This window comes from Zychaea mexicana, assembly GCF_025766255.1.
Source record: "Zychaea mexicana strain RSA 1403 chromosome Unknown BDB00scaffold_39, whole genome shotgun sequence".
In the NCBI taxonomy this organism is placed as follows: domain Eukaryota; kingdom Fungi; phylum Mucoromycota; class Mucoromycetes; order Mucorales; family Lichtheimiaceae; genus Zychaea; species Zychaea mexicana.
The window spans coordinates 261822-284583 of NW_026516702.1; the positions used below are offsets into that span (position 1 = coordinate 261822).

Sequence of the window (22762 nt, forward strand, 5' to 3'; positions counted from 1 at the left end):
ATATGTATAATCGTCAAGTTAATTATACAGCTCTCCTAGTTAGCCCTGTTTGTTAGTCATCGTACTGTACTTGGCTAGCCGAGTTACATGAAGGGCTTACCGAGAACTATGAGCATTATCTGGTGTGGCTGACGTTAATGATCTGATAAGCCGTATAAAAATCAACATATAATAGCTCATACAACAAGAATCCGGATGTAATTTGTTGAAGAAAAACGCGATGCTGGCATGGGCACCTTTTGGTATGATTAGCTCATTATGTCTGCCTATGTAATTAACTTCATTCTATATATGATATTGTATAAGACTTATAAACGCAATGGGGAAAAAAATTTACAGTACTCGCATGTCTAATTGAAATGAAAACCTTTGATTGTTTTTCTCATTGCATATATTGTTACTGTTATCAGTACATATTTTTTCAAAAAGTTACTAAACATATTAAGTATATTCTGTAGCAATGAGAATGTAGTGAAGTTTCCTTTCTATGAGCTCAAGATATAATACCCTGCCCTTGTCGTGTTCCCATTATGCAACACGCAAATCAATATGCATGGAAACCAACTGTAACCTGATAACAAAGAAGCCTAATGTATTGTTAACTCCGACGACCACAAGACGAGCATGACAGTAATTGTACAGACAGCAGTTTCATTGGTTTAGAATAAAGAGAGAGCAAAGAAGCGCCAGACTGTTGGTGTGGGTGTTGTACCGAAATACCACCACTGGCACTGAATGGAAAGGTGTAATTTCGTATCGTTTGACTAATTTGTATGTTATGCATCTGGTCGTTTGGTCAATAGCTCGCAGCATGAGCTAGTGGTGCCATTGTTTGTGCGCGTGCGTGTGAAGAACACAACAATTCCCATACCAAAAGACCAAGCATGTCTCGTGGAACAGTTCAAAAGAAGATAAGCGGCTCCACGAAGAATGATGACATCTTTCGTTCATTTGGTTCGATATGTTTCAGAAAACAAGTGTCGCGGGCTGCTTCTTTTGATACTACCCCGTACCAATGAAGCATCTTGCATAAAACTTGAGTCCTGCGAGCAAGCATAAACGTTCTTCATTGTATCGTCGACAGTAACCGATACTAATCTGTAGGGAGAGTAAGAGAGATAGTACACAGATAAGCTTCTTTCCTAGCCAGAAATACTGAAAGGGAGAACAAGGAACGTGGCTATGGACAGAGCGAAATCAATCAATCATCACCTGTTCTTTCTCTTATTTAATCAGCGGAGTTAGACACCCGTGCGGCGATGTTAGTGTGTATAAGTACAAGGGCGCTTATAGCAAGACAGAGCTGCATATCTCGTCCTTTCTTTCTCTTCACCCTCTTCTAGTTTGTATGAACCCGCACCTTTTCTATTCTCTCTGAACTATACAGCTTCCTTGTTTTTTCTACCCATCATCTAAGAACAAACCGTGTATAAAAACCCTTCTTTTTCAAAAAAAATATATTATCTTTCTACCCCCAAAAACATACTTCTTTCGATAAATAAATATAAAAAAGAACGCCCCACTCACAATGACTCTGACTTCTTCGAATTCAACATCGACCTCTGCCACCGCACCATCACCAAAACGCTCGAAATCGTTGCAATTGCAACAGTCATTGCCACCTAAGAAACCGAGCAAGAAAAAGTCGGCTGAGCATAACCATCAGCAAAAGGCTGTGTCGAAACGGCAGAGCCGTAGCGACAGCGAGCTGACGAAAAGGTATATTATCTCCAGCGGACCTCCACCATGTCATCCTCTTCTGGTCGTGCCGCTTCGTAACCCAGATACTTCTCTCTTTTAAATTGATTCATGTCTAGTGCGCCAACGATCCGTACACCACAACGTCGACGACGTTCCAACAGTGCTGCAGTTGTGCGTACCAACTATGCGGGCCCAGTTTTCAATAATGCGCCCGAACCAAGTTCGTTGCCTTTGCCGACCTTTTTTTCTCCTCAACCTCAACGTCTCCAGCCTCCTACCCATCATCATCACCAGTATCAGCGCCAACCTCAACAAAGGCCACGCACTACCTCGTTCCATACTATTGATGAACATAAGCCATACTTTCCTGCTAAAATGGCCACAGCCCATCCTCCGTCGGCGTCAGATCCATCATTGATCGAGCTGCAGCAACGCCTATGCTCGGTGTTGAAACTTGGTGCTTCACCTTAAAAAGCAAAGCCAAAACACACGAACGGCAAAACGACGAACACTCAAAACACCCTTCTTCTTCTTCTTCTTTACCCGCCTACTATGCGAAACTGTGCACAGCAGCAAACGACATAATAGCACGCAATACCCACCGCACACTACTACCAACAACATCCTTTACTTCTTCTTTTTTCTTTTTGATTCATTCTCGTTAATCCACAGTTTGTACATATACTTTTCTGTCTCACACTCTCTCTCTCTCTCTCCTTTTTTGGATAACCTTTATCCAAAGACTTGTTCTTGGTTCACACACGAACCAACTGCAATCCACACACCCCTTAGCTTTTAACCCTTTCCCTCTGCAGTCCTCCTTACAGCCCATATTCCGCACTTGACTCTCTCACTTGCACACATATCACACATCACACACACACATGTGTACGGGCTGGAGTCACTGACCATCTATTCAACTCTCTCTCTCTCTCTCCCTCTCTTCCTCCTCTTTTTCTATCTTCCTCCTTCTAGCGCTACCACGTCTCTCAATTACACACACTCACCTTGCATTATATGCAACTACAATCAATCCACACCAGCATTTACATAACACCCATTCCATTCGTTTATAGTCTGCTCCCTTCTCTTTTGTGCCAAAGATCTACAAATAATAACATCCGCGCGCAAAAGGCCCATTTCCACTCGTTTAAACACATGTTCTATTGTTACGCTTGTTTGGGGCTTGGCACGCCAAAATACGGTGGCGCTAGTGGAAGATCTTTCTTTGTAGCGCTGCTGTCGTTCCCGGACGACATACTGCAGTATATCATGCAAGTCACAGCATATCGAGGGTAATGATACATACTACTAATGTATGCTTTTATGCAGCCCCCGTGCTGATTTAAAATTCACCATGAAATAATGGAATCCGCGTAAGGTACACTGCATTCAAATAAGGGGCAACATTGTTCACTTTTCCTGTCTGCCTTTCGTCCAAACCAAGAGATGGGGGGAAGAACAAAGAGACGTAGTCTAATGAATAATATGACGTAGCATATCCTTATAATACCATTGTAATCATCGTGGCCAGCAATAGTAGTACTCTTTCGCTGACTCGTTACATATCGAAGCAAATCACTTAATTACAGCATGCTGCTGTATCAACATTTACCGCTTTTCCTATCGTGCTGCCATAACAACAACTGCATATATTATAACCATGGCGAAAAGAAATGTCTACCGGTTTTGTAAAGCCTTTGATGGATATCATATTGTGAGGTCACTTTAGTAATCAGCAGCACTGGCTCTCGAGACGTCGACTAACTTACTGGGCTTTCAGATTGATTATATACAGAGGTATTGAGAAGCAAGCTGCTTAGCTGCTTGTCTTGAACTTCTTGCAGTCAATCCACCACCCATAGTCTACTATCAGTAGTATAGTATACAATGCTCCAATGTTACTCGAGCATCTCAATAGATTGCTTTGTCACTTTTTTAATATAAAAATAACTTGCGTCAACACCTATACTAATGGACTATTTTTCGAAGTTTCAGTTGTTTGTTTCGTCCAGTCCAGATTACCTGTTTCCAATCGTCAAAGACCAGTTTTTGTGGTGTTGCGGGTGTTCTCAGTGTCGCACAAATTATATGCAGGTTTAAGAGAGATTGTTTTCTTGACGATATGTCTGTCGGTGATACCATGTAAGGTTCGACGCATTGACGACGTGTAAGCTTGTACAGGGGCCCTAGTCGCATTACCAACAGCAAAGCAGTGAGACCACTTGCTGCATATCGACCCCATATCGAACTAACAATCACAAGATTGTCCTATTTCAACTGCCCATATATAACTGCATGTGATCCAGCGTTTTTCAACACGCTCGTTTCAGAGAAAAAAACATTAAACAGCACCAGGTTAGCGATCCGTAAACCGCTGTATAGACGTAGATTGCGTGAGCATTGGTAAGAACGCAGAGCCAGGCACGGCTAAGTTGATTTATAAAGTTTACGCGGTCAATTCTTTCAATATGTGAGCTCTTTTTTCTGCACACGTCGAGCTTTTCTTCAATAATTCCAACTTTTGAATACTTGTCATTATGTGAATTTAGCCAATCTTTTGAAAAATCTAACAAGCTTCATGTGATTGCTTTCTTTGAGATCCTTTAAGCAGTGAATACTTCTGCTTCCGGTGCTTCTTCTACTGCACTAAAATGCTCTGCCGTTGGTGTCGATACAAACAATAAAGAGCAAACGACTTCGAGAGACACGATTGTGTGAAAATAAATCAGATGATAGGCTGGTGGTCCTATTTCATTCGCTTTGTACAACTTAACAGGTGCGTCCGCTTTCAAGGTAATATTTGTTTGCTCGGTGCTGCTTAGTGATCATTCGGCTGTTTTTTTTTGGTCATTTCCTGCAGGACAACAGGCTCCACCGCGTTAACACAAGCGCGAAGCAATTTTCTGCGCACTCTCCAAGGCCTAGACAAAGATTAAACATGCTATACCGATTTTCCCCTACTTTGTCTAAACTACTTTTCTTCTCTGGCTCTTATATGACTGTGCATTCCTGGGACCAACACACAAGAGTGTAGTAGGGATATCAAGAACAGCACAAACACAAGTTTCCTGTCGTTTTGCTCAACTCCGTCAATAGATCGATTTGGCTCAGCCATGACTGATCTCTTTTGGGTTGCGATGATGATGATCTATTTTGCAGTTGGATGGTAGCTCTACTTTGAATTGTTCCATCTGACTGGAGTATTGGCGCCCCTTGTTCGTTCAACAGGACTTTGGCGAAAAGGAGACTACAGTTGCACAAGTGTACTTTGGTGTACTGCAGGCGTAACTTTGATGTCTGCAGTCTACAATGGAACGAGCAAGATGCTCTTTCATTTCATAAGTATATACAGGACTAAATATGTAGATGAGAACAACTATACCACTCATGGTCGACATGCTTAAAGTTTTGAAAGTATGGATGATGACTATCAAGATGCTTTTCAGTTAAAATCATCATCAAGGGGACCTTGTTTCTGACCAGTAGTATGTGCTAGCTTCGTAGCTGGTAGGAGTATGTGGTGAACGTGAATGATCACATCTCAAAAATTAAAGGTGATCTGTGTGATACGGTCTATTATGATATAGCCAGTATGTAATTGCAATAGGATTATACTATCGTGGAAATGAAATGATCGATAGTTCATGGCAGCATACAATTTAATTCAACATTATATACCAATTTTTTATAGACAATCAGAATTAGTTATTTGCAACGAGCTGCTGCAAAACGGACCACTAGCAACAGATCGGTAGTGCCAACGATGGTTTGACAGAAGGGAAATAGAGAGGTCGCGTTTATTGCAGCCCAAATTTCAACCTGTAGGCAAGGTTGGCTACGTTTGTGATACTTCACTAACACTAGTCCAAATGTGCAGTGTGTTTTTATGAGTCTACTTGCCAGAGGACTTTTTACAGTGAGCCACATGGTCCGCATGTGTTGGGAGCATAATAGCCCGCTAAAGCATTGCAGGTTCTCAACCGCACCAAGAAGGGGGAAAGGTTACTCGGCCGCGGTACTCGTCTAGGCGGGCAGCAGAATTCCTAGACACTCGCTTCCGTCCCTGCGACCAACACGAATACCATTATTAAACCTTCGTCTCCTTGCGCTCTATTTGAAATTGATTGTGAGAATTAAGATGTTGCGGGCACTGTCGTTGTGGCTGTCACTGAACTTTTCTGAAAAGATTTGATCAATAGTGTATCAATGGGTAAGGTGGTAGGCTCAGCACAATGCCTAGTGTTTCTTATTCCCCGTTATCCATCCACGTAACGTATTCTTCGTAGATAACCCAAATCGTAACCTGTATATTTGCCCCCACTGTGTAGTAGCTGATACATTTCAATGGATCCTCCTTGTAGTCATACATTAGTGGAGAGTTTCATCTGCAAAACTGTTTCCTCTGTCAAAGATTCTTTTCCCTCCCAATAACCGCAAGAACAATAATGTATACGTACTGCTGCGTCGTTCCATACTACGGCTACATGTGTTTCATTGAGTTGTTGCAAAAATAGCAAACATCTTATGTGTAAACGACTGCACTAAGAATAACTCACTACACTTTCTATTCATACAAGTCTATATGATATATGTGGCTGCCGTGCTGATAGAAATATTTTCATCATTAATAATGAGGCATTCGCATACACTGCAGCCACAGAAGAAGGTCTATATGTAAAGCGCAATAACAATAACATGTTCATTGTGTATACAATGCTAAATAAAGTACACGGTAGCTACTGTCACTGTCGCTGTTGCTGTTGCAGTAAGGAAAACGACATTAAGCAGTCTTTCCCTTATTAACTGTATAAAAAAAGGAGGTATAAGAGACGTAGCTAAATGAAATGCAATGTATACTACAGTAGCATCGACCAGGACCACTAATAGAATTATTCAATACGGCAGGAATTTGCATTTCGTCCTACGAGCTCTTTTGGATAGAACTGTCATGACAGCCGCAGATCATAGTGCCTGGCAAAAAAAATATCACTACTGGGTTTCTCTAACTAGCTCGAAGCATAGATATGAGGATTTAACCTCATTCCCGCCGACTCAGAATAAATCAAATAAATAGTCCACAGGTACATCTTCTCTCCTGGCCGTCGGTAAATCCTCTTGGCTGTCATTTATAAAGAATATTGCAGATCCGAGCATCGCCACACAAACCGTGCTTATTTCACAAGGCTGTTCTGGTGGAGAGCAGCGGCGATCGATGCATATACTTGTCATACACTTGATCAGATGGTATACAGTCGTGCTTGATCAACTATTCAGCATTTTCAAATGGTTTATATGAACATAAGCACCCGTTATATATAGCAGTTGATCGTCGAAAGGGCGGAGCACAAAGCGATGCCTTCTCTCCTCTCTGAGATGCTATAGTTTTCTGTCATACGCTGCACTGCATGGCAACTTGCTTGTGCTCTCTATCTCTCTCGCCTTCTCTCTTTTCTTAGCCCAGATCGCATATCAGGTCTTTATGACAAGCATGAATTTTGTGATCACTTCTCCTAACCCTTTGCTCTTTCCAGATTTCTTGGGCAATATCCATCAATAAACACCAAAAAGTATGATATTTTTCCCGTCTTTTCGCCAAGGTTGATCGGAAGGGAATTTTCTGTAACCTTTTCCTTAAGCGGTAATGACGTTTCGATCCAGACCCGGGCTCGCAAAGATTCAATTTAATAAAGACATCAGCAGCTCCGGCTGTTTTAATAATAGCGACAACTCGCATTGTATTTGGCGCTTATTATACTTTTTGGTTAACTGCGTAGGTGTATGATATATTGTAGAAAACAAAAAATGCATAGCGCAAGCAGCTAGCAGCTACCTGTAGGGCAATCAAAAGCAAGGATAAACTCCAAGGGATGGGGCAGGAACGTCATATACTAACATTAAGAAATTAGAGTTTCGTACAGTGGCTAATAGAGCGTAGAACTGAGTAAGAAAGAGAGCGGTCGGGTTTCGTTAGCAAAAAGATACATGAAAAAGAGAGCTCCATATGATACGCTCTCATCATTCATTTCACTGGAAGCAAGAGCACTACTACATGCCGGAACAAAGAGGACGGCTGTTTATTCAACACTCAACGGTTATAACCATATTAACCAAACAATCAATTAATGTGTCTATTGGATGCATATCGTGTTTTGTTGTGTGCTTATGCACCGCACAGCACAGATAAGATTGCACACACAAACCAGCAGCAAGAATGGTGATGTCCGATCCATTTGATTTTCATGTAATAGCCTTGCTCCCTAAACACTGAATGAGGCCACATACCACAGACACGCACACATTCAGCACACACTTGCCATGGCTCTATCGCATCGAGCGGAAGTCGCTGTTGTATGTCGTGATATGTGACATATCCAGCCGTGATGCTTTTCCGCGTGACGCTGTAAAAGAGAGAGAGAGCGTCGGATGGCGCGTTACACATGGAGCTTTGGGGTACCGATATAAAGAATGGTTGGACAAGACGCTAGGAGAGTTCATTCTTCCAGTGCAACTCTACGCATCGCATGACCTGAGCTTTTTTTTTCTTTCTTTTTCCATTTATTTTCTTTATTTCCCCTTTACAACTTCTTTTTCGTATCTCCCGTTATAAGCCTCTTCCTGTATTTATCTTATTCCCTACTTCCTTTTGAATGTCAAGAATACCCGGTGCCAATAGCGGCATACCGCCGCCTAAGAGGCTTTCACGACAGCCATCACTTGACCTGAGACGGAGAAAGCATCAGCCGGACCAGGCACCACCGCCTGTTCCTACCTTGAAGTCCTCAAAGTCGTCCCGTCTTTCACGTACCTCCATCTCTTCGTATGAGGAGGTCGAATCACCTACCTCGATCTCACGCTACTCTTTATCGTCTGTTGGGTCTACTCAAACCGCAATGACAACACCTCGGTCTTCATTTACATCGCCTAAACCGACTCGCCAACAGCAGCAACAACAGCAACAGCAGCAGCAGCAGCAACAGCGTCCGGTGTCGAAGCAACCACCGCCACCACCAAGTCCTATTCAAAACCAGCTCCGTGTGGGCGACCGTGTTGCCGTTGATTCAATGGGTATCGTCGGCACCCTTCGCTTCTTGGGCACAACGAACTTTAAAGAAGGCGTCTGGGCTGGTATCCAGCTTGATATTGTAGGCACAGGCAAAAACGACGGATCTGTGGCAGGGTAAATATACTACATTGTCGTATTGGGTGATAAAGGCAAACCGCGGGCAGACAACTGAGTTCTCTCCATTCTCTCTGTGTGTGTGCCTGTGTCCACTGAGAAAATAAGGAGTACTAATTTTTTATATTATATTATCCATGTTGTACTATATATCCTACATATATTAGAATGCGCTACTTTGCCTGTCCACCGCAAACAGGCTTGTTTGTGCAGGCATCTAAAGTGGCGTCATTGAACGACGGCATGCGATCTCCTTCGCCGCCACCCCAACGGGTTGGCTCACGAGCTGCACGCTATGTCGGCATGACTGCGTCCCAACTGACTCGATCCAAACGATCCTCGTCGAGTGCTTCGGTTCGTACTGCCGGTGTACGCCGTTCGACAGCATCTTCCGTTCAATCTCCAACCCCGACCCGTCGTACGAGCAGTACTAATTATAATACGACCACAAAACAACATCAGCAGCTACAACAACAACAGAATCAGCAGCAGCAACAGCAGCAGCAGCAGCAAGACGGCATCCCGTCACCTGCCATGACGCCTACTAACAACAGCTTGCACGACGAGTACGAAGACGATATGCATGAAATGCTCACCGACACGCCTGTGCCTGCCAATTTGACGTCAACCAACGAAGAGCCTGTTGACCCACACGCGCGCTTGGAGCGGATGCTGGGCGAAGCCATTTCACAAGCCCCGGACCAGGCTGTGATGCGTTTACAACAGCTCCAAGTTCGTGTTGAGGTGTTGGAAGCCGAAAACAAGTTTTTGAAGCTAGAGAATGCACAAAACAAGACGGCGGAACAAATTTTAGAACGTTCCGTGATACTCCGCAAAAGCGCTGGCGGTGGCGGCGACGACAAGGAGGGCAGTGGTGACAACAACGAATATTTCACGTTGGAGGGCCACAAGGCAATTGTTGAAGAGATCAAGCAGGACCACGAAGCCAAGCGAAAGTCGTGGGACCAAGAAAAGGTGCAGATCCAGTCCTCGATAAAGAAGCTCGAGACCAAAGTCCAAGAATTGGAAGAGGAACAGCGTGACCTGATCAAGGAACGCGATGCACTTCAGGAGCAAGTCAGTGAAGCACGCAAGGACAGAGCTCAGATGGAACACAAGGTGCACGAGCTCGAGCAAAAAGTGGCCATGGCCGAAGCCAATGCTGCTGCTGCCCAGGCCTCTAAAGCCGTCATGACCACGTCCAATTTCTATTCCGACGACCCTGGCGAAATGCGAGAGCGACAGATGCAAATGGAAATTGAAATGGAAGAAGTACACGAAAAGATGTCTTCGCTTATGGAATCCATGCGCGCCAAGGATATGTTTCTGGGCACGTTGTCGGAACAAGTCGAAATGCATCGAAACATGGCCGAGGAGCGCGAGCGCGAGGTCCGTCGGACCAAGGCCGACGGTGACCGCCATCAGCGCGAAAAGGAGCGGCTCAGAGAAGAAGTGCAGGAGCTCGAGCAAAAGTATTTGCAGCATCAGAATTGCGTCTCACAAGACGAATACGCTAAAATCAAGCGTGAGCTGAGCCAGGCCAAGGAACACTTGGCACGCGAGACGGCCAATGTCGAAGACTACCGCAAACGTATCGAGCAATTGGACCAGTCTGTCGAAGAATTGAAAAAGGCCGGCATGGAGAGTATCGAGTTGTACGAAAGCTCGGTCGAGTTACATCGTGTCGATATGGAAGCTATCAATGCGCGACTGATGGATGAGCAGCGCAAGGTGGCATCGCTGGAATCCGAACGCGAGGAGCTCCGAAAGGCTGGTGTTGAGGCTATTGAGACCTACGAGTCCACCATGGAAGAGCTGAAGAAGGAATGGTCTAGCAAGAGCGACAAGCAGCTTCACGAAAAGGAGGAGCTCCATACGACAATCACCAAGCTCAAACAGGAGCTCGAGCAGCTCGTGAACGCGCGCGACAAGTCGGACGAGGTTGAGAAGATCAAGGATGTCTGGGACAATGAACGCAAGCGCTTGATGGAGAACGTCGAAATGAATGTCCAAGAATTGGCCAAGGAGAAGGAGCTTTTTGAAAATCTTAAGGCCGAGACTGAGAAGTTGCGCGAACAGGTCAAGCAGAGCGACAAACTGGCCAAGGAGAACGAAAAGCTGCAGGAGCAGGCCACGCGGTTGCAGGGAGACTATGATGAGCAGCGCAATGTCAGTTCCAAGTACTTGCAAGATGTCCGCTCCGCTGTCGAAAGCCAGAAAAAGACTGAGGGCGAGTTGCGACGCTTGACCGAAGCCAAGGAAAAGACTGAGCGCGATCTTCAAACGACCCAGGACAGCCTGAACCGCGCCGAGGCAGCCTTGTCGGATCTGCGCAAGTACGGCGCTGACACAGACTCGCTTACCAAGGGACGCGAGCAGCACACCAAAGAGCTTGGCATGTTGCGTCAAGAGATCGAGAAGCTGGAGGCGCAAAATGCTATGCTCAGCAAGCAAAAGCAGCAGGCCGAGCTGTTGCTCACGTCTGGCGGCGATAGTAAGAAGCAAGTCGAGGCGCTCCAAATGGAAAACAAGCGTCTTACTAAGGAATTCGAGACATTGAGCGAGACGCACAAGCAAGTACAAAATGAGTGCATGAAGCTCATGGACGAAGTCGAAAAGCTGCACTCAGAGCAGACGCAGCCTGCAGGATTGGATGACTGCCAGACCGATGAGGAGCGTATCACACGCTTGCAGGGCCAGTTGAGCGAAGCCAAGCGGCAGATTGAAGTCATGACGGTCAAGCAGAACACAGAGGTGCGCCAGCTCAAAGATAAGCATGCAGACGAGGAACGTGCACAACAGCAGCAAGTGACGACACTGAACAAGGATATTGCCGAGCTCGAGTCGTTGATTGAATCCAAGATTTTCAAGGAAGCCGACCTCGAAGAAGCACTTGAGAAGGAACGAAAACAGACAAGTCGACTCAAGAGCGAGCTGGCAGATATGAAGCAGACATTAAAACAGCAGCAGCAACAGCAGCAGCAGCAAAACGATACGCTGAGCAAGAGCAGTAGCAGCAGTAGCAGCAATGGACCACACACAGACGACGGACCTTTCTGCGAAATCTGCGAAGTGGCGGGCCATACGATCTACACGTGCAAGGCGGTTTTGCCACCCAGCAGCAATAAGAACGCTACTGAAAGACCGGTATGCACAGCTGCTTTTGTAGATATCAGCAATGAATAGTGACAACTAACAGTGTCTACTAGTACTGCGAAAACTGTGACGAATACGGACTACATGCAACCACACATTGTCCAAACCAGAACGAGACCTTCTAAGCTGCACACCTACTACACCAACGACGACAAGGACAGCAGCAACAGCAACAACAAACGACTCCTCTTCTCTCTTGTAAAATTTCATATTCTTTTTGTGTGATACCGGAAAAGATGGATTTGTATGGGGATTCTCTTTTCGACCTACTTTATATATTCCCTTTCTACCACTACCACTACTACTTCTTCTTCTTCTTGTACATGTTTCCGACCCCCTCTTCTCTATAGTCCCTTCTTCTATCTCTTTTTTTTTGATACCTTTTCTTTCTATGTGTCTGTAATCCTGATATCCCATTAACCTTCCGGAGGTCATTTTTTGCGTGGAATTTGTATCAATGTAGTACAACACTTAAAGTCGTGCTACTTGCACCATTAAAAAAACAAACTTTTAGTTTCTATTTTTTGCACTTTCTTCCTTCCTTCCTTCCTTTCTTTCTTGAACCTTGATACTTCATCATGTGCGATTTGTCTGATCCCAAGATTGTTCAAGCTTATACCGAAATTGAACAATATGACGACACTAACTGGTAAATATCTTGTACCGGACAGCGCTCAGTTCATTCCCAGAAAATAACGATCATCTTGCTTTGACAACGACAATTATGAAGGCTGATTCTCGGTTACAATGATACCCGCGATGTCATTTCGCTTTACTCTAAAGGCTCTGGAGGCTTGAGGTAGGAAATACTTTATAAAAGAACGGTGCGTTTTTTGTAAAGAGAAGCGTGCATAAACATGAAAATCATGTATTTGCTTTTTAGCGAGTTTCGCCAGCATCTTTCCAATGAAGTCCTGTATGGTTTCGTACGTGTCGACGATCGTTTCATTCTGATCACCTGGGTGTCCGAACAAGTCAGGTAAATAATTAGAAGGAGAGGGGGGGGGGGGTTGCATCCTACATGTCCTTTCTGAGTACATCATATCCTAACAAGCTGCATGTGTAATTGCAATTTTATAGTGGTGTCCGACGAGGTAACAGGATCATACACTATATCTTGCTCATGCAATAACGAGTAGCTATTGCCAACAGCTAATATCGTTTTTCTCTCGACTCATTCTTTACAAAGCTCGAGCACTTGTACACAGTCGATCGGTGGCAGCATTATTAAAGTCGCATCATGCGCAAGTTACAGCGTCTTCGCAAAACGACGTGAGCGACGCCAATATTCGCACTCGACTCAAGCTGAACGAAAATCAGGTACCAAACCGGTCTCGACCTCCGTCCATGTCTGAACGCAAACGATCCTCGCTTGCTGCACGTCGTAAATCGCAACAAACGCCACCCAACCCCGAACAAGTGACCGATGAGCCAGAGTCCTTTGCTGATGCTAGCGAAGAATTCCCTCCGTCCCCACAACAAGACAACTCGGAAGCTTTGCGACGTCAGCATGAAGAGCAGCTTCATAAGGAGGCCGAAAAGAAGGCCCTCGAAAAACAGCAGCAAGAGGCTCTCGAAAAGCAACAACAACAACAACAGCAGCAACAGCAACAGCAGCAGCAGCAACAAAAAGAAGCGGAACAGAAGGCTCTGGAAAAGCAGCAGGAAGAGGCCGCTAATAAGCAACACAAGGAACACGAACGAAAACAGTTGGAAGAAGCAGAAGCTAAAAAGAAACAACAGGTTGAGGCTGCTGCTAAGAAGCAAAAGGAATTGGAGGAAAAGAAAAAGGCCGAGGCAGAGGTCGCTGCTAAGAAGAAGGCTGCTGAAGCTGAAGCCAAGAAGAAGGCCGAGGCGGAAAAACGTCGTTTGGGAGAGCAAAAGGCTATGCAGCGACGTATGGAAGAAGCCGAGAAAAGCAAGGATGTAATGTATTTTCTCTTGCCTATTTAGACAACTTCTGTAGGTGTGAGACCTCAAGTACTGATAACTGCTTTCATTGTAGGTCATGTTGGTCGGATATGCTTCCGTTCAGCCGAACTCGAGTCCGGTGAGATTAAAGAATGCAGTGACCAAGTAGCAAATGAGCTGACTGAAAAGAGTATATTTCATGTAGTTTTGGAGACGGCGATACATCATGATCCGCGGCAAGAACTTGATGTTTTATCGCGATGAGCTGGTAAGGCAGGTTTTCGCTTGTATATCAAGCGTTAATTGGCTAATGACCCACATTTATTTGCAAACAGAGCCAAACGCCTGTTAGCGTGATCGACTTGAGAACCGTGACGCGCCTTAGCCCCATTGACCAGGAACGCGAGACGTTTGTACCAAACGCATTTGTTCTTGAAACCCAGAAGGAAGGTTCATACCAGCTTTTTGCAGACAACAAGCGCGAATGTACAACCATCCTCACTGCGCTACAGACTGTCATTTCGGCATAAGTTTTCCCTATTTCCTTTTTGAACGATCCTAATTTATTCCCTTCGCAACACCCTCTCACTCTATCTCCAACGTTACCATCAGCAACTACCACTACTACTACTACTACTACACCGACACCACCGCTATGTACACCCCTTCTTCTTTTTTCTTTCTATTATTGAGTAGTATTATATATTAATAAAAGACTAGATTAATTCGATAAGGCAACTCAGGCCATAATGATCGGATATCTGCGTAAATTCAATGTCCTTCTTCTCCTCCTCGGCCAGATCCTTGTTATCAGCAACAAGGAACTTTTCAATCGTGATATTATTCAATGCCAACGTATCCGAAAACCGGTCCGCCCAAAAAATCCGATCGAGACTCTGCACCGTCGTCACTTGATCCCAATGCGTCAACACTGTCTCTGCAGGCTTTATATCACTTCCGCCATCCTTATCCGCAATTACATTGCCAAAGGTGACAGGATGGTATCCAAACTGCTCGTATACGGCATCCTTCATGGTATCAATGTGCCAGGAATCCTCATAGTCGCCATTGGGTAAACCTGTGCCGTTCAGAATGCTGACCATCTTGATATATGCATCTGAGCTATGCACTGCATGCGCGACCTTTTCTTGGTCATGCTTGGATGCGTCGACATTCAAGTCGCCCATAATGAGGACAGGCGAACCGTCATCCCTGGCCGTTTCCGAGATAAACTTGTGCACGTATGCGAACTGGCTCAAGCGCATGTTGGTATCATCATCGTTTAGCTGACCTTGGCTGTCATAGGAAGCCTGTGTGTGGGTGGTATAGACGTGCACGGACCGGCGTGGGTTCAATTCCACCAGAGCATGTAGTGCACCCTTGTAAGATAGCCAGTCGCTATGGAGACCTCGCGGAAACTCAATGACGTCGGATTTTGCAATAGGGAAGCGGGACAGCAAGAGCAAGCCGCCGTCAGCTGCCAGTTGCCAGGGGTAATGCCGTGGAGACGCAACTTGGTAATTGAAGCCCATCTCACGCGCAGCTACAGCCAGCCTGTCAACTCGTCGGTTGGCAAACGCGAACGCCTCTTGGACAGTAATCACATCATAGTGCGGCAAGATGTGTTTGATGATGTAGTCAAGCCGCTGCTCCTTGTAGTCTGACTTGTTGTTTTTCACTCCTGGTGGTCGCATGAATATGTTCAATGTGAGAAACCGAGCATTGGTATCTGTGGATTTATCGGGAACGGTAGGTTCAGGTAATGTGGCGGGTGAAAAGTACAATAATCCCCAAATGAAAAACGCAACGGTAAGAAGGGTCGTTATTACAAGACAGAGCGAGAGTCGGCAACAACAGCACCGCCGTCCAGTTCGTCGTGCTGTCGATGATGATGGTGATCGTTTATTTGCTTTTGAGAAAGATGATAAAGCAATTGAGGATGTGGGTATCATTTGCCGCAGTTTTGTAAGCCATCCTTTTTTGTTTGCTGCCCGCGAAGAGCCAGTGAGCAACGGCGCGTCTTGGTTGTAAATAAACTCGCCATCTTCATCGCTCTGTCGTGTTGCAACGTCATGGTCGAGTTTGCTCATATCGTATAACAACTCTTCGTCTTCGTCCTCATAATCATAGTCGTCGTGGCGTCGTGGTGCCATGTTTGGAAGTTGCAAAAAAAAAGAAGGAAGAAGGAAAATAAAAGCTAGCTGGTCATCCGCTCACATGCAAAAACTTTTCTGAAGGTCGGAAACAATATTTCACCGAAGATCCAACAATTTAGCCGGTTTATTGTGTTTTTTGTTTCTGACATATTCCAATAGTAGCTTATGCTTGCTTTTTACTGTTCATCCAGCCAAGTCAACAGATGGGGGGTATAATAGGTAAGAATCAATGTTGCGCCTGCACGCAAGAAGCCCGTCATGGACTCCAACACAACAGTCTTGAGTTCAAACACACCGGCCTTGGATGCATGGTACAGCATAGAATATTCACCCGAGACCTGGTACACAGCAATAGGATAATCCTTGGCCGTATCTGCCGCTTCACGTACAATATCCAAGTACGGCAAACCGGGCTTGACCATGATCATGTCTGCGCCTTCCTCCATATCTCTCTTGATTGCGCGCATTGCTAAACCACGCGCGTTAGGTGGCAGCTGATAGCATCGACGATCACCAAAGGCTGGAGCGGAATTGGCAGCTTCTCGGAATGGGCCATAGAATGTGCCTGCGAACTTGGCAGCATACGAGATCAACATAGTCTTGTGCGCTAACCCGGCCTTCATCAAACCCTTCTTGATAGCCTCAATACGGCCATCCATCATGTCCGAGGGGGCGACGCATTGGGCGCCTGCTTGGGCATACGCCACGGCCACATTAGCCAAACGTTCAATGCTCAAGTCGTTGTTCAATGTACCGTCCTCGCGCAAGACACCACAGTGGCCATGGGAAGTGTATTCGCACAAGCAGACATCACAGGCAACAAACAGGTCTGGGAACTCGCTTCGCAGAAGCTTCACAGCTAGGATCGTAGGGCCGGTAGGGTCGTCAGCTCTAGAGCCAGTAGAGTCTTTGACACCGTCAGCGAGAGGCACACCAAACAACATGACGGATCGAAGACCCTTGCGGTACAGTGGCTCGATAAATGCTTTAAGACGATCAACGCCAATGCGGTATTGGTCAGGCAACGAATTAATGGGGTCCAAAGCATTCGGATCGTCGGTAATGAAGATGGGGTACATGAGCATTTCTTTGTTAAGGTTGCGCTCGGCCTGCCAGGACCGGCTCACAGCCGTGTGGTAGCCACCATGAAGAACGGATTTGGGTGTGGACATTGTTATTTTTCACTTTGTGTATATGCAAAAGAGTGATTTGTCAACGGCAAACACAAAGTTGACTCACCACGGGCAAGTTTAGAAGTCAAATGAAAAGCCGACGATAGCCCAACCTGGAGATCTGCGAATTGTCGTTAGAGATAGTCAGCAAAGCAGCGTTCACTGAGATGTCCTTGCAAAATAGCCTTCCATAATGATATCTACTACATACCTTATTGAGCTTACTTATTGCAGCATTTTCAAAAGTTCACCGTGTACATCAATATATACTACCGGTTGAGCGTTACAGACTTCATACTTCGAACGAGACTTACGCGGCCCGAAGTTATAACTTCCCTCCAGTATATCTCCTCCCTTTTCGCAGAAGAGCTGTTAGCAGACAGTAGAATATACAAGCGCGACGGTTGATCTTCTACTTCTGCGTTTCCAATTAGCTGAGCAGTATAGCAATTCTAAGCTTACGCGAGATACTTCCAAGTTAGAATGGCGCGTCTTCTTACCACCTTTTATTATTTTTTTGATACTGCATCTTACAAGATAGAAAAAAGGCTACTGCTATTGCTGTGGGCTTTGCTTTTCCACCGTTTTGACTGTAGGAGATCATAAAAGTGCTACTTAGATTAAAGTACGGCTTCGCTGCCTAAATGAAGGCACAGTGGTGTTTGTTATAAAATAAGTAAAAGGATATATATCACGCGAAGCATTCAGTGTAGCACCACTACTACTTGTTCGGAATCTTACCTGTGCGGTTAATCGATACCCGTGTCTGGGTGCGGTATTGTTGAGGTAGTCAATGACACCATTATGGTTTGTCGCTCGATTATATGTATAAAATACATATTTAGCAAGATAGGTATAAACAATGGCTAGCAATGATTATTGGGCGTATTCTTTTTGCATAGTCGAAAAGCTTGGTATGTATCCCATGCTGCAATGGTGTTCTCAATTTACTACAAATGTATTAGATACAACAATTAGATAAAGACAAGACACATCACACGTTCAGAAAAATCATATGAAATGACCCGTTATTGTGTTACCTCGTATAAAAATTGAGCGTTATGACTTGCGTGCCAATGTTTGAATAGAAGGTGAACACCGTATGGGATTCGCGTCGAGTAAATCCAACAGTTCTTTTGTTGAATAGAAGCTGGCAGCATAACGACTTCTACTTGGTAACCGGATGGATGCGAACCAGAGGATGGGTCGTCCCAACATTCTTGCGGCGTAAAATACGACCACTTTTTCAGTTAACATTTTATGAAAATTAGCCGATTAAAGCTGCTTCTGGTCAGTTTTATGAATTAAATGAGACAGCCGATCATAGAGAGGGTAAATGCTTGCGTACATTGTGTCTTCACCAGTTGGAGGTGTAGTATCCAATTTTAAAAAAGGATTACTACACGCGATGCAAAAAACCTTGTTTTTCTAGTGGCTATCCTCCCTTTCTTATCTCTGTCGTTGGTAGCGTATATATTTCTTTGCAGCATAAGTATGTAATAACCTCTGTCCATGGTTCAGTGACGCGATTAATCACATCATCCAAAGTATTATATAGTACTATGTTTTATTCCGATCTCTAATGTTATCAGTATTCTGCACGCCCAGCTTTTATTTCTAATAAGCTATAGGCCAAGTGTATGAATACTAACATTGGTAGAGAGAAAGCCTTGTCGGAATTATAGTGACCCATTTTACACCCCCTACCGTAGCAGTCGAGATGCGAATCCGCTGTAGCGTGCGTCAGTTCTAGTATGATGATTTTAATGCCGCACTATACACGATCGTATAAAAGAAAGAGAAATTATACATTCCCCTTTATCATCATCAGCTCTTCTTGCAAGACTATGCATTAACAGAACCTCCTGAGAATGTCTCCTATAATTATCTATAATTAACCACAAACACGATGGCAGTAAATTCTGCGCGAGTATAATTGATCGTCTGTGCCTTGACCGACCGATTTAGCAATAAATACGCTAAATTTACCCCGTTTTGCTTCTGTTATCCGAAATGGTTTCGTTGTTGGACAAATCAAATGCACTTTATAATTCCGGAAAATGGGATTTCCGATTAATTGTAAGGGTCCTACAGTAAAACAGGTTATTTGATCCCAAACCAGTAGTATCACATTTTTCTGAATGAATGTGGGGTAAATCCGTAGAAGAAACACAATTGCCAACATCTTAGTACTTTTATGGGTTATCGTCACATAAACTTGGATATGTTGCTATGAGACGTAAAGCGCGTGAGTAGCCTTCAAAGAATTTAAAAGCAGTATTACAAGGAAAAAAAAAACCTTAAATCTTTGCAGCCTGACTGTGATGTCTCGAGCATCCACTATAATATATCACTATCCTCTTTCATGTCTACATCGATGGCACGCGTGGGTCACTGCCGTCATGACCCATTGCGGCTGGCCGCTGTTGGATCATCACCTATCAACTGCTGAGAAAGTGGTTTCAGAACAATATGTAATGATGTGTCGGATTTTGAAACAATACCAACACAGACACATACATAGAAAATCGGCAATCCCTTCCGCTTCTTCAGCCGCTTTTTTTTTCTTTCAGTTTCTGCATGGCTCTTCCCGATTCCCTTCAAAAAGTGCCTGGGGTCACTCCTGATGGTGACTCCAACCAACCCAAGGAAAATCCACCAACACATCCAAAACGAACGTATGCTCAAGCAGTTACCCAAAAACGTCCGGAAATCAGTCGAGGTCGTCTGATAACCCAGCTTAACGAATACGTCCCTGAAGATGTAAAAATGACACTTGGCAGCATGGCAGCCGACGGTCAACCAATCGCATCCCATTTACTTCGTCGAGGAACGGAAGAATACAGTGTTTTCTTTGATATGTCGACACGCTCAGTCAAAGAGGACGCGTTTTTCCGAGCAGCTCGAGAAACGTTTGAAAACTGGGATGAGGCCATAGGTCTCATCCACCATCGCGAAAAGAAACAAGTCCTGTATGAGATGACTTTTGCAGACGAAGACATCTGCAACCTGGCACTGGAAAAGGGCGTTACCGTCGGTGATGTTCACTTCCCGGCTGTAAGATCGCTCCCTCCGGAACACGATCTCACCAAAGTACAACTCGAAAAACTGCCTACAGGCGTCAAAATGTATGAGCTGGAGGTCTTGTTGCGCCAAACACTTACCCAATTCGGACACGTGTTGCAACTTGGATTATACCGCTCTGTAGAGGGTGGTTGGTTCCAGGGTAAAGGATACGCAGTGCTCATGAAATCTAAGAACACCACCCCAGAGTCGTACAAGCCCCTCACCCACAAGGTCGAATTCGGTCTCGTGCAAGGCCGAGAACGGTCTTTTTACGCTACTTGGCAATCCATGGGTGATTACTGCCGATACTGTCACTCCCAAGACCACACTCTGAAACAATGTCCAAGCCGCGTTCAACCAGAATGCTTCAACTGTGGAATGATCGGTCACTATGCGAGAGAATGCGATCATCCCCACAACGCACTCCCGCGCAAACAACCAAAGACGACGACTGGTTCAGCATCGCCAATAAAGTCGACGACAACCAGCAAAGGTCCAAAGAAGACCAAAACCCAACAATCGCATCCACCAGCTCAACATTTAAGTGATACACAATCTGATCATCGCTCTCATAATGTTCACTCGAAGTCAGCTTTGGACAAAACGACGATTACCATTCCAAACCCGAATTGTGAACAAGAGCGTGAAAACCAGGCTCAGCTACACTCGAAGGTCAACGAGGCCACACCAAAGCAACAACCCAAAGGGAACTCAAAACGTCGAAGTTCCCAGCCTAAACATGTACCCATGGTCACCGAAGAACCGCTCAGCGACAACACGGATACCTCAGACGAAGAATTCACACCCCCAACAGACGATGAATCATCATCTCAATCATCCTCCGATGAAACTGATAAGGATGAAACAGAAGACATGATACTCTGCTCGGACGAAGTGGATGCATTGACCCAGGATGCTACCCAACCGCTTCCGTCGGCAGCAGGAGATTCGGATTCCGCCTTCACACTTGAAGAGCACCGGAACACGCCGCCTATCAGCACACCATCGGGTGCCTCGGCCTCGAAGCACAATCCCCAGCAGCAGCAAAGTGAAGACTCAAGCGACGACAACAAATTCGACGCCACTGAGTCAACGTCCCCCGACAGCGGTCCACAGCACGCCAACGACTTGATCACCGGTCACTCGTCCGCGGAGACTATGGCCTCTGATTAGATCAACCCCTCCCTTTTATTTTTAAAAAAAAAAAAAAAAAGGAAAGCAAAGAAGTTCAGAAACAGAGAAAACACAAAAACAAACCAAAAAAAAAAAAACAAAAACAAAAAAATGACACTCACTATTGGTTCGTTAAACGTTCGACATCTTGTCAAACATGACCCACACAACCCCAACAAAACAAAACACTTCATCCGTCATCTACGCCGCCAAGCCCTGCACCTGCTGGCACTTCAAGATACGGGCACTCATAACGATGAACACAACAAAACTTTACAACAACGGTTCTGTGCTCGCGACAGTTCATGGAGTAAACACTGTGCCATTATCAACTTTTCTCCCCTTGTCAACATCCAACATGTCTTTGCGTCGCAAAGCGGCCGGATATTGTTGGTGACGGTTACACACATCAATAATGAATTTCCACCGTTCAACATTATCAATTTTTACGCGCCTGCCGCCTACAGGGATCGGAAAGACTTTTATAGTCTCGAACTCCTTCCAATCCTGCAACAGCAAAATATGATTCCGCATGGTGATAGGTTGTTTATCCTTGGAGATTTCAACTATTCATATGCGCAGCGCGACTCATCATTCATGAAAGCAGCACCAAAAGAGTGGTGCGCACACTTGAATGAAAACTTTGTCAACCTGATGCTGCCGTCGGACGGATCCAATAACCTCACGACGACATTCTACAACGGACGAGGCACATCGTCAATTGATTATATATTTGCGTCATCATCACTCTCCCTGCTGTGTTCGGCACCCGATGTCCGCCATGTGAATAGCAACTGGACGGACCATGCATTGATAGTGACCAGCATGCGGGCCAGTAATATCCGGCAGGGCCAAGACATATGGAGAGCCAACCCACTTATTGTCAACTCGGTACAGTTTAAAGAAAAACTGAATTCAGCACTCTCATCGGCACATATAAGAATTGCCAACATAGCCTCGCCACAAGAGGCCTGGGATGAAGTCAAAAAGATTGCGAAAGAGGAATGCCGTCAATATGGACGTTATCTAGCCAAGAAAAAAGACCATCGCGAAAAACACCTACTTCGTCAACGTAATAAGATGATGCGCCATTTCAAGACAACAGGAAGTCGACCTCAGCGCCTTGTTGATATTACCGCCGAGCTCAACAAGATTCAAGAAGATCACGCTAGAATTTTAGCTATCAAAGCTAATGTCCGCTGGAGAGAGCGTAGCGAAATATCGGCCGGCTATCTAAAACGCACAGC

General features: G+C 45.1%; 5 protein-coding genes across 5 annotated transcripts; 3 read left to right on the plus strand and 2 right to left on the minus strand.

Moving 5' to 3' along the window:
- Positions 1-1528: 1528 nt before the first annotated feature.
- BDB00DRAFT_788223 (uncharacterized protein) lies at positions 1529-2172 on the plus strand (the record flags this gene model as incomplete). The annotated part of the gene is made up of 2 exons (XM_053120775.1): positions 1529-1719; positions 1818-2172. The coding sequence occupies 2 exons, from the start codon at positions 1529-1531 to the stop codon at positions 2170-2172; spliced, it is 546 nt and encodes a 181-aa protein (XP_052979443.1).
- A 6527-nt stretch (positions 2173-8699) lies between these two features.
- On the plus strand, positions 8700-11913 carry BDB00DRAFT_976154 (uncharacterized protein; the record flags this gene model as incomplete). The annotated part of the gene is made up of 4 exons (XM_053129920.1): positions 8700-8873; positions 9521-9703; positions 10412-10795; positions 11687-11913. Coding segments are annotated over exons 1-4 (900 nt in total), but the record flags the coding sequence as incomplete, so codon positions are not given.
- A 653-nt stretch (positions 11914-12566) lies between these two features.
- On the plus strand, positions 12567-14641 carry BDB00DRAFT_824703 (uncharacterized protein). Its single transcript, XM_053123632.1, has 8 exons — positions 12567-12686; positions 12768-12836; positions 12921-13016; positions 13118-13131; positions 13227-13963; positions 14043-14087; positions 14154-14216; positions 14284-14641. The coding sequence occupies exons 1-8, from the start codon at positions 12616-12618 to the stop codon at positions 14476-14478; spliced, it is 1290 nt and encodes a 429-aa protein (XP_052979445.1). The 5' UTR covers positions 12567-12615; the 3' UTR covers positions 14479-14641.
- A 23-nt stretch (positions 14642-14664) lies between these two features.
- Positions 14665-15900, minus strand: BDB00DRAFT_764274 (Endonuclease/exonuclease/phosphatase; the record flags this gene model as incomplete). The annotated part of the gene is made up of 1 exon (XM_053119447.1): positions 14665-15900. The coding sequence occupies one exon, from the start codon at positions 15898-15900 to the stop codon at positions 14665-14667; it is 1236 nt and encodes a 411-aa protein (XP_052979446.1).
- A 304-nt stretch (positions 15901-16204) lies between these two features.
- Positions 16205-17434, minus strand: BDB00DRAFT_824711 (delta-aminolevulinic acid dehydratase). Its single transcript, XM_053123633.1, has one exon. It carries the CDS (start codon positions 17274-17276, stop codon positions 16281-16283), a length of 996 nt encoding a protein of 331 aa, XP_052979447.1. The 5' UTR covers positions 17277-17434; the 3' UTR covers positions 16205-16280.
- Positions 17435-22762: the final 5328 nt, after the last annotated feature.

What these genes read in the sequence shown, in the direction of transcription:
- BDB00DRAFT_824711 (XM_053123633.1), bottom strand. Translation starts at nt 17,276, where the DNA reads ATGTCCACACCCAAATCCGTTCTTCATGGTGGCTACCACACGGCTGTG.
- BDB00DRAFT_824703 (XM_053123632.1), top strand. Translation starts at nt 12,616, where the DNA reads ATGTGCGATTTGTCTGATCCCAAGATTGTTCAAGCTTATACCGAAATT. An exon ending in CAATATGACGACACTAACTG is followed by an intron (nt 12,687 to 12,767) that starts GTAAATATCTTG and finishes ACAATTATGAAG; the next exon opens with GCTGATTCTCGGTTACAATG. An exon ending in TGTTTTATCGCGATGAGCTG is followed by an intron (nt 14,217 to 14,283) that starts GTAAGGCAGGTT and finishes ATTTGCAAACAG; the next exon opens with AGCCAAACGCCTGTTAGCGT.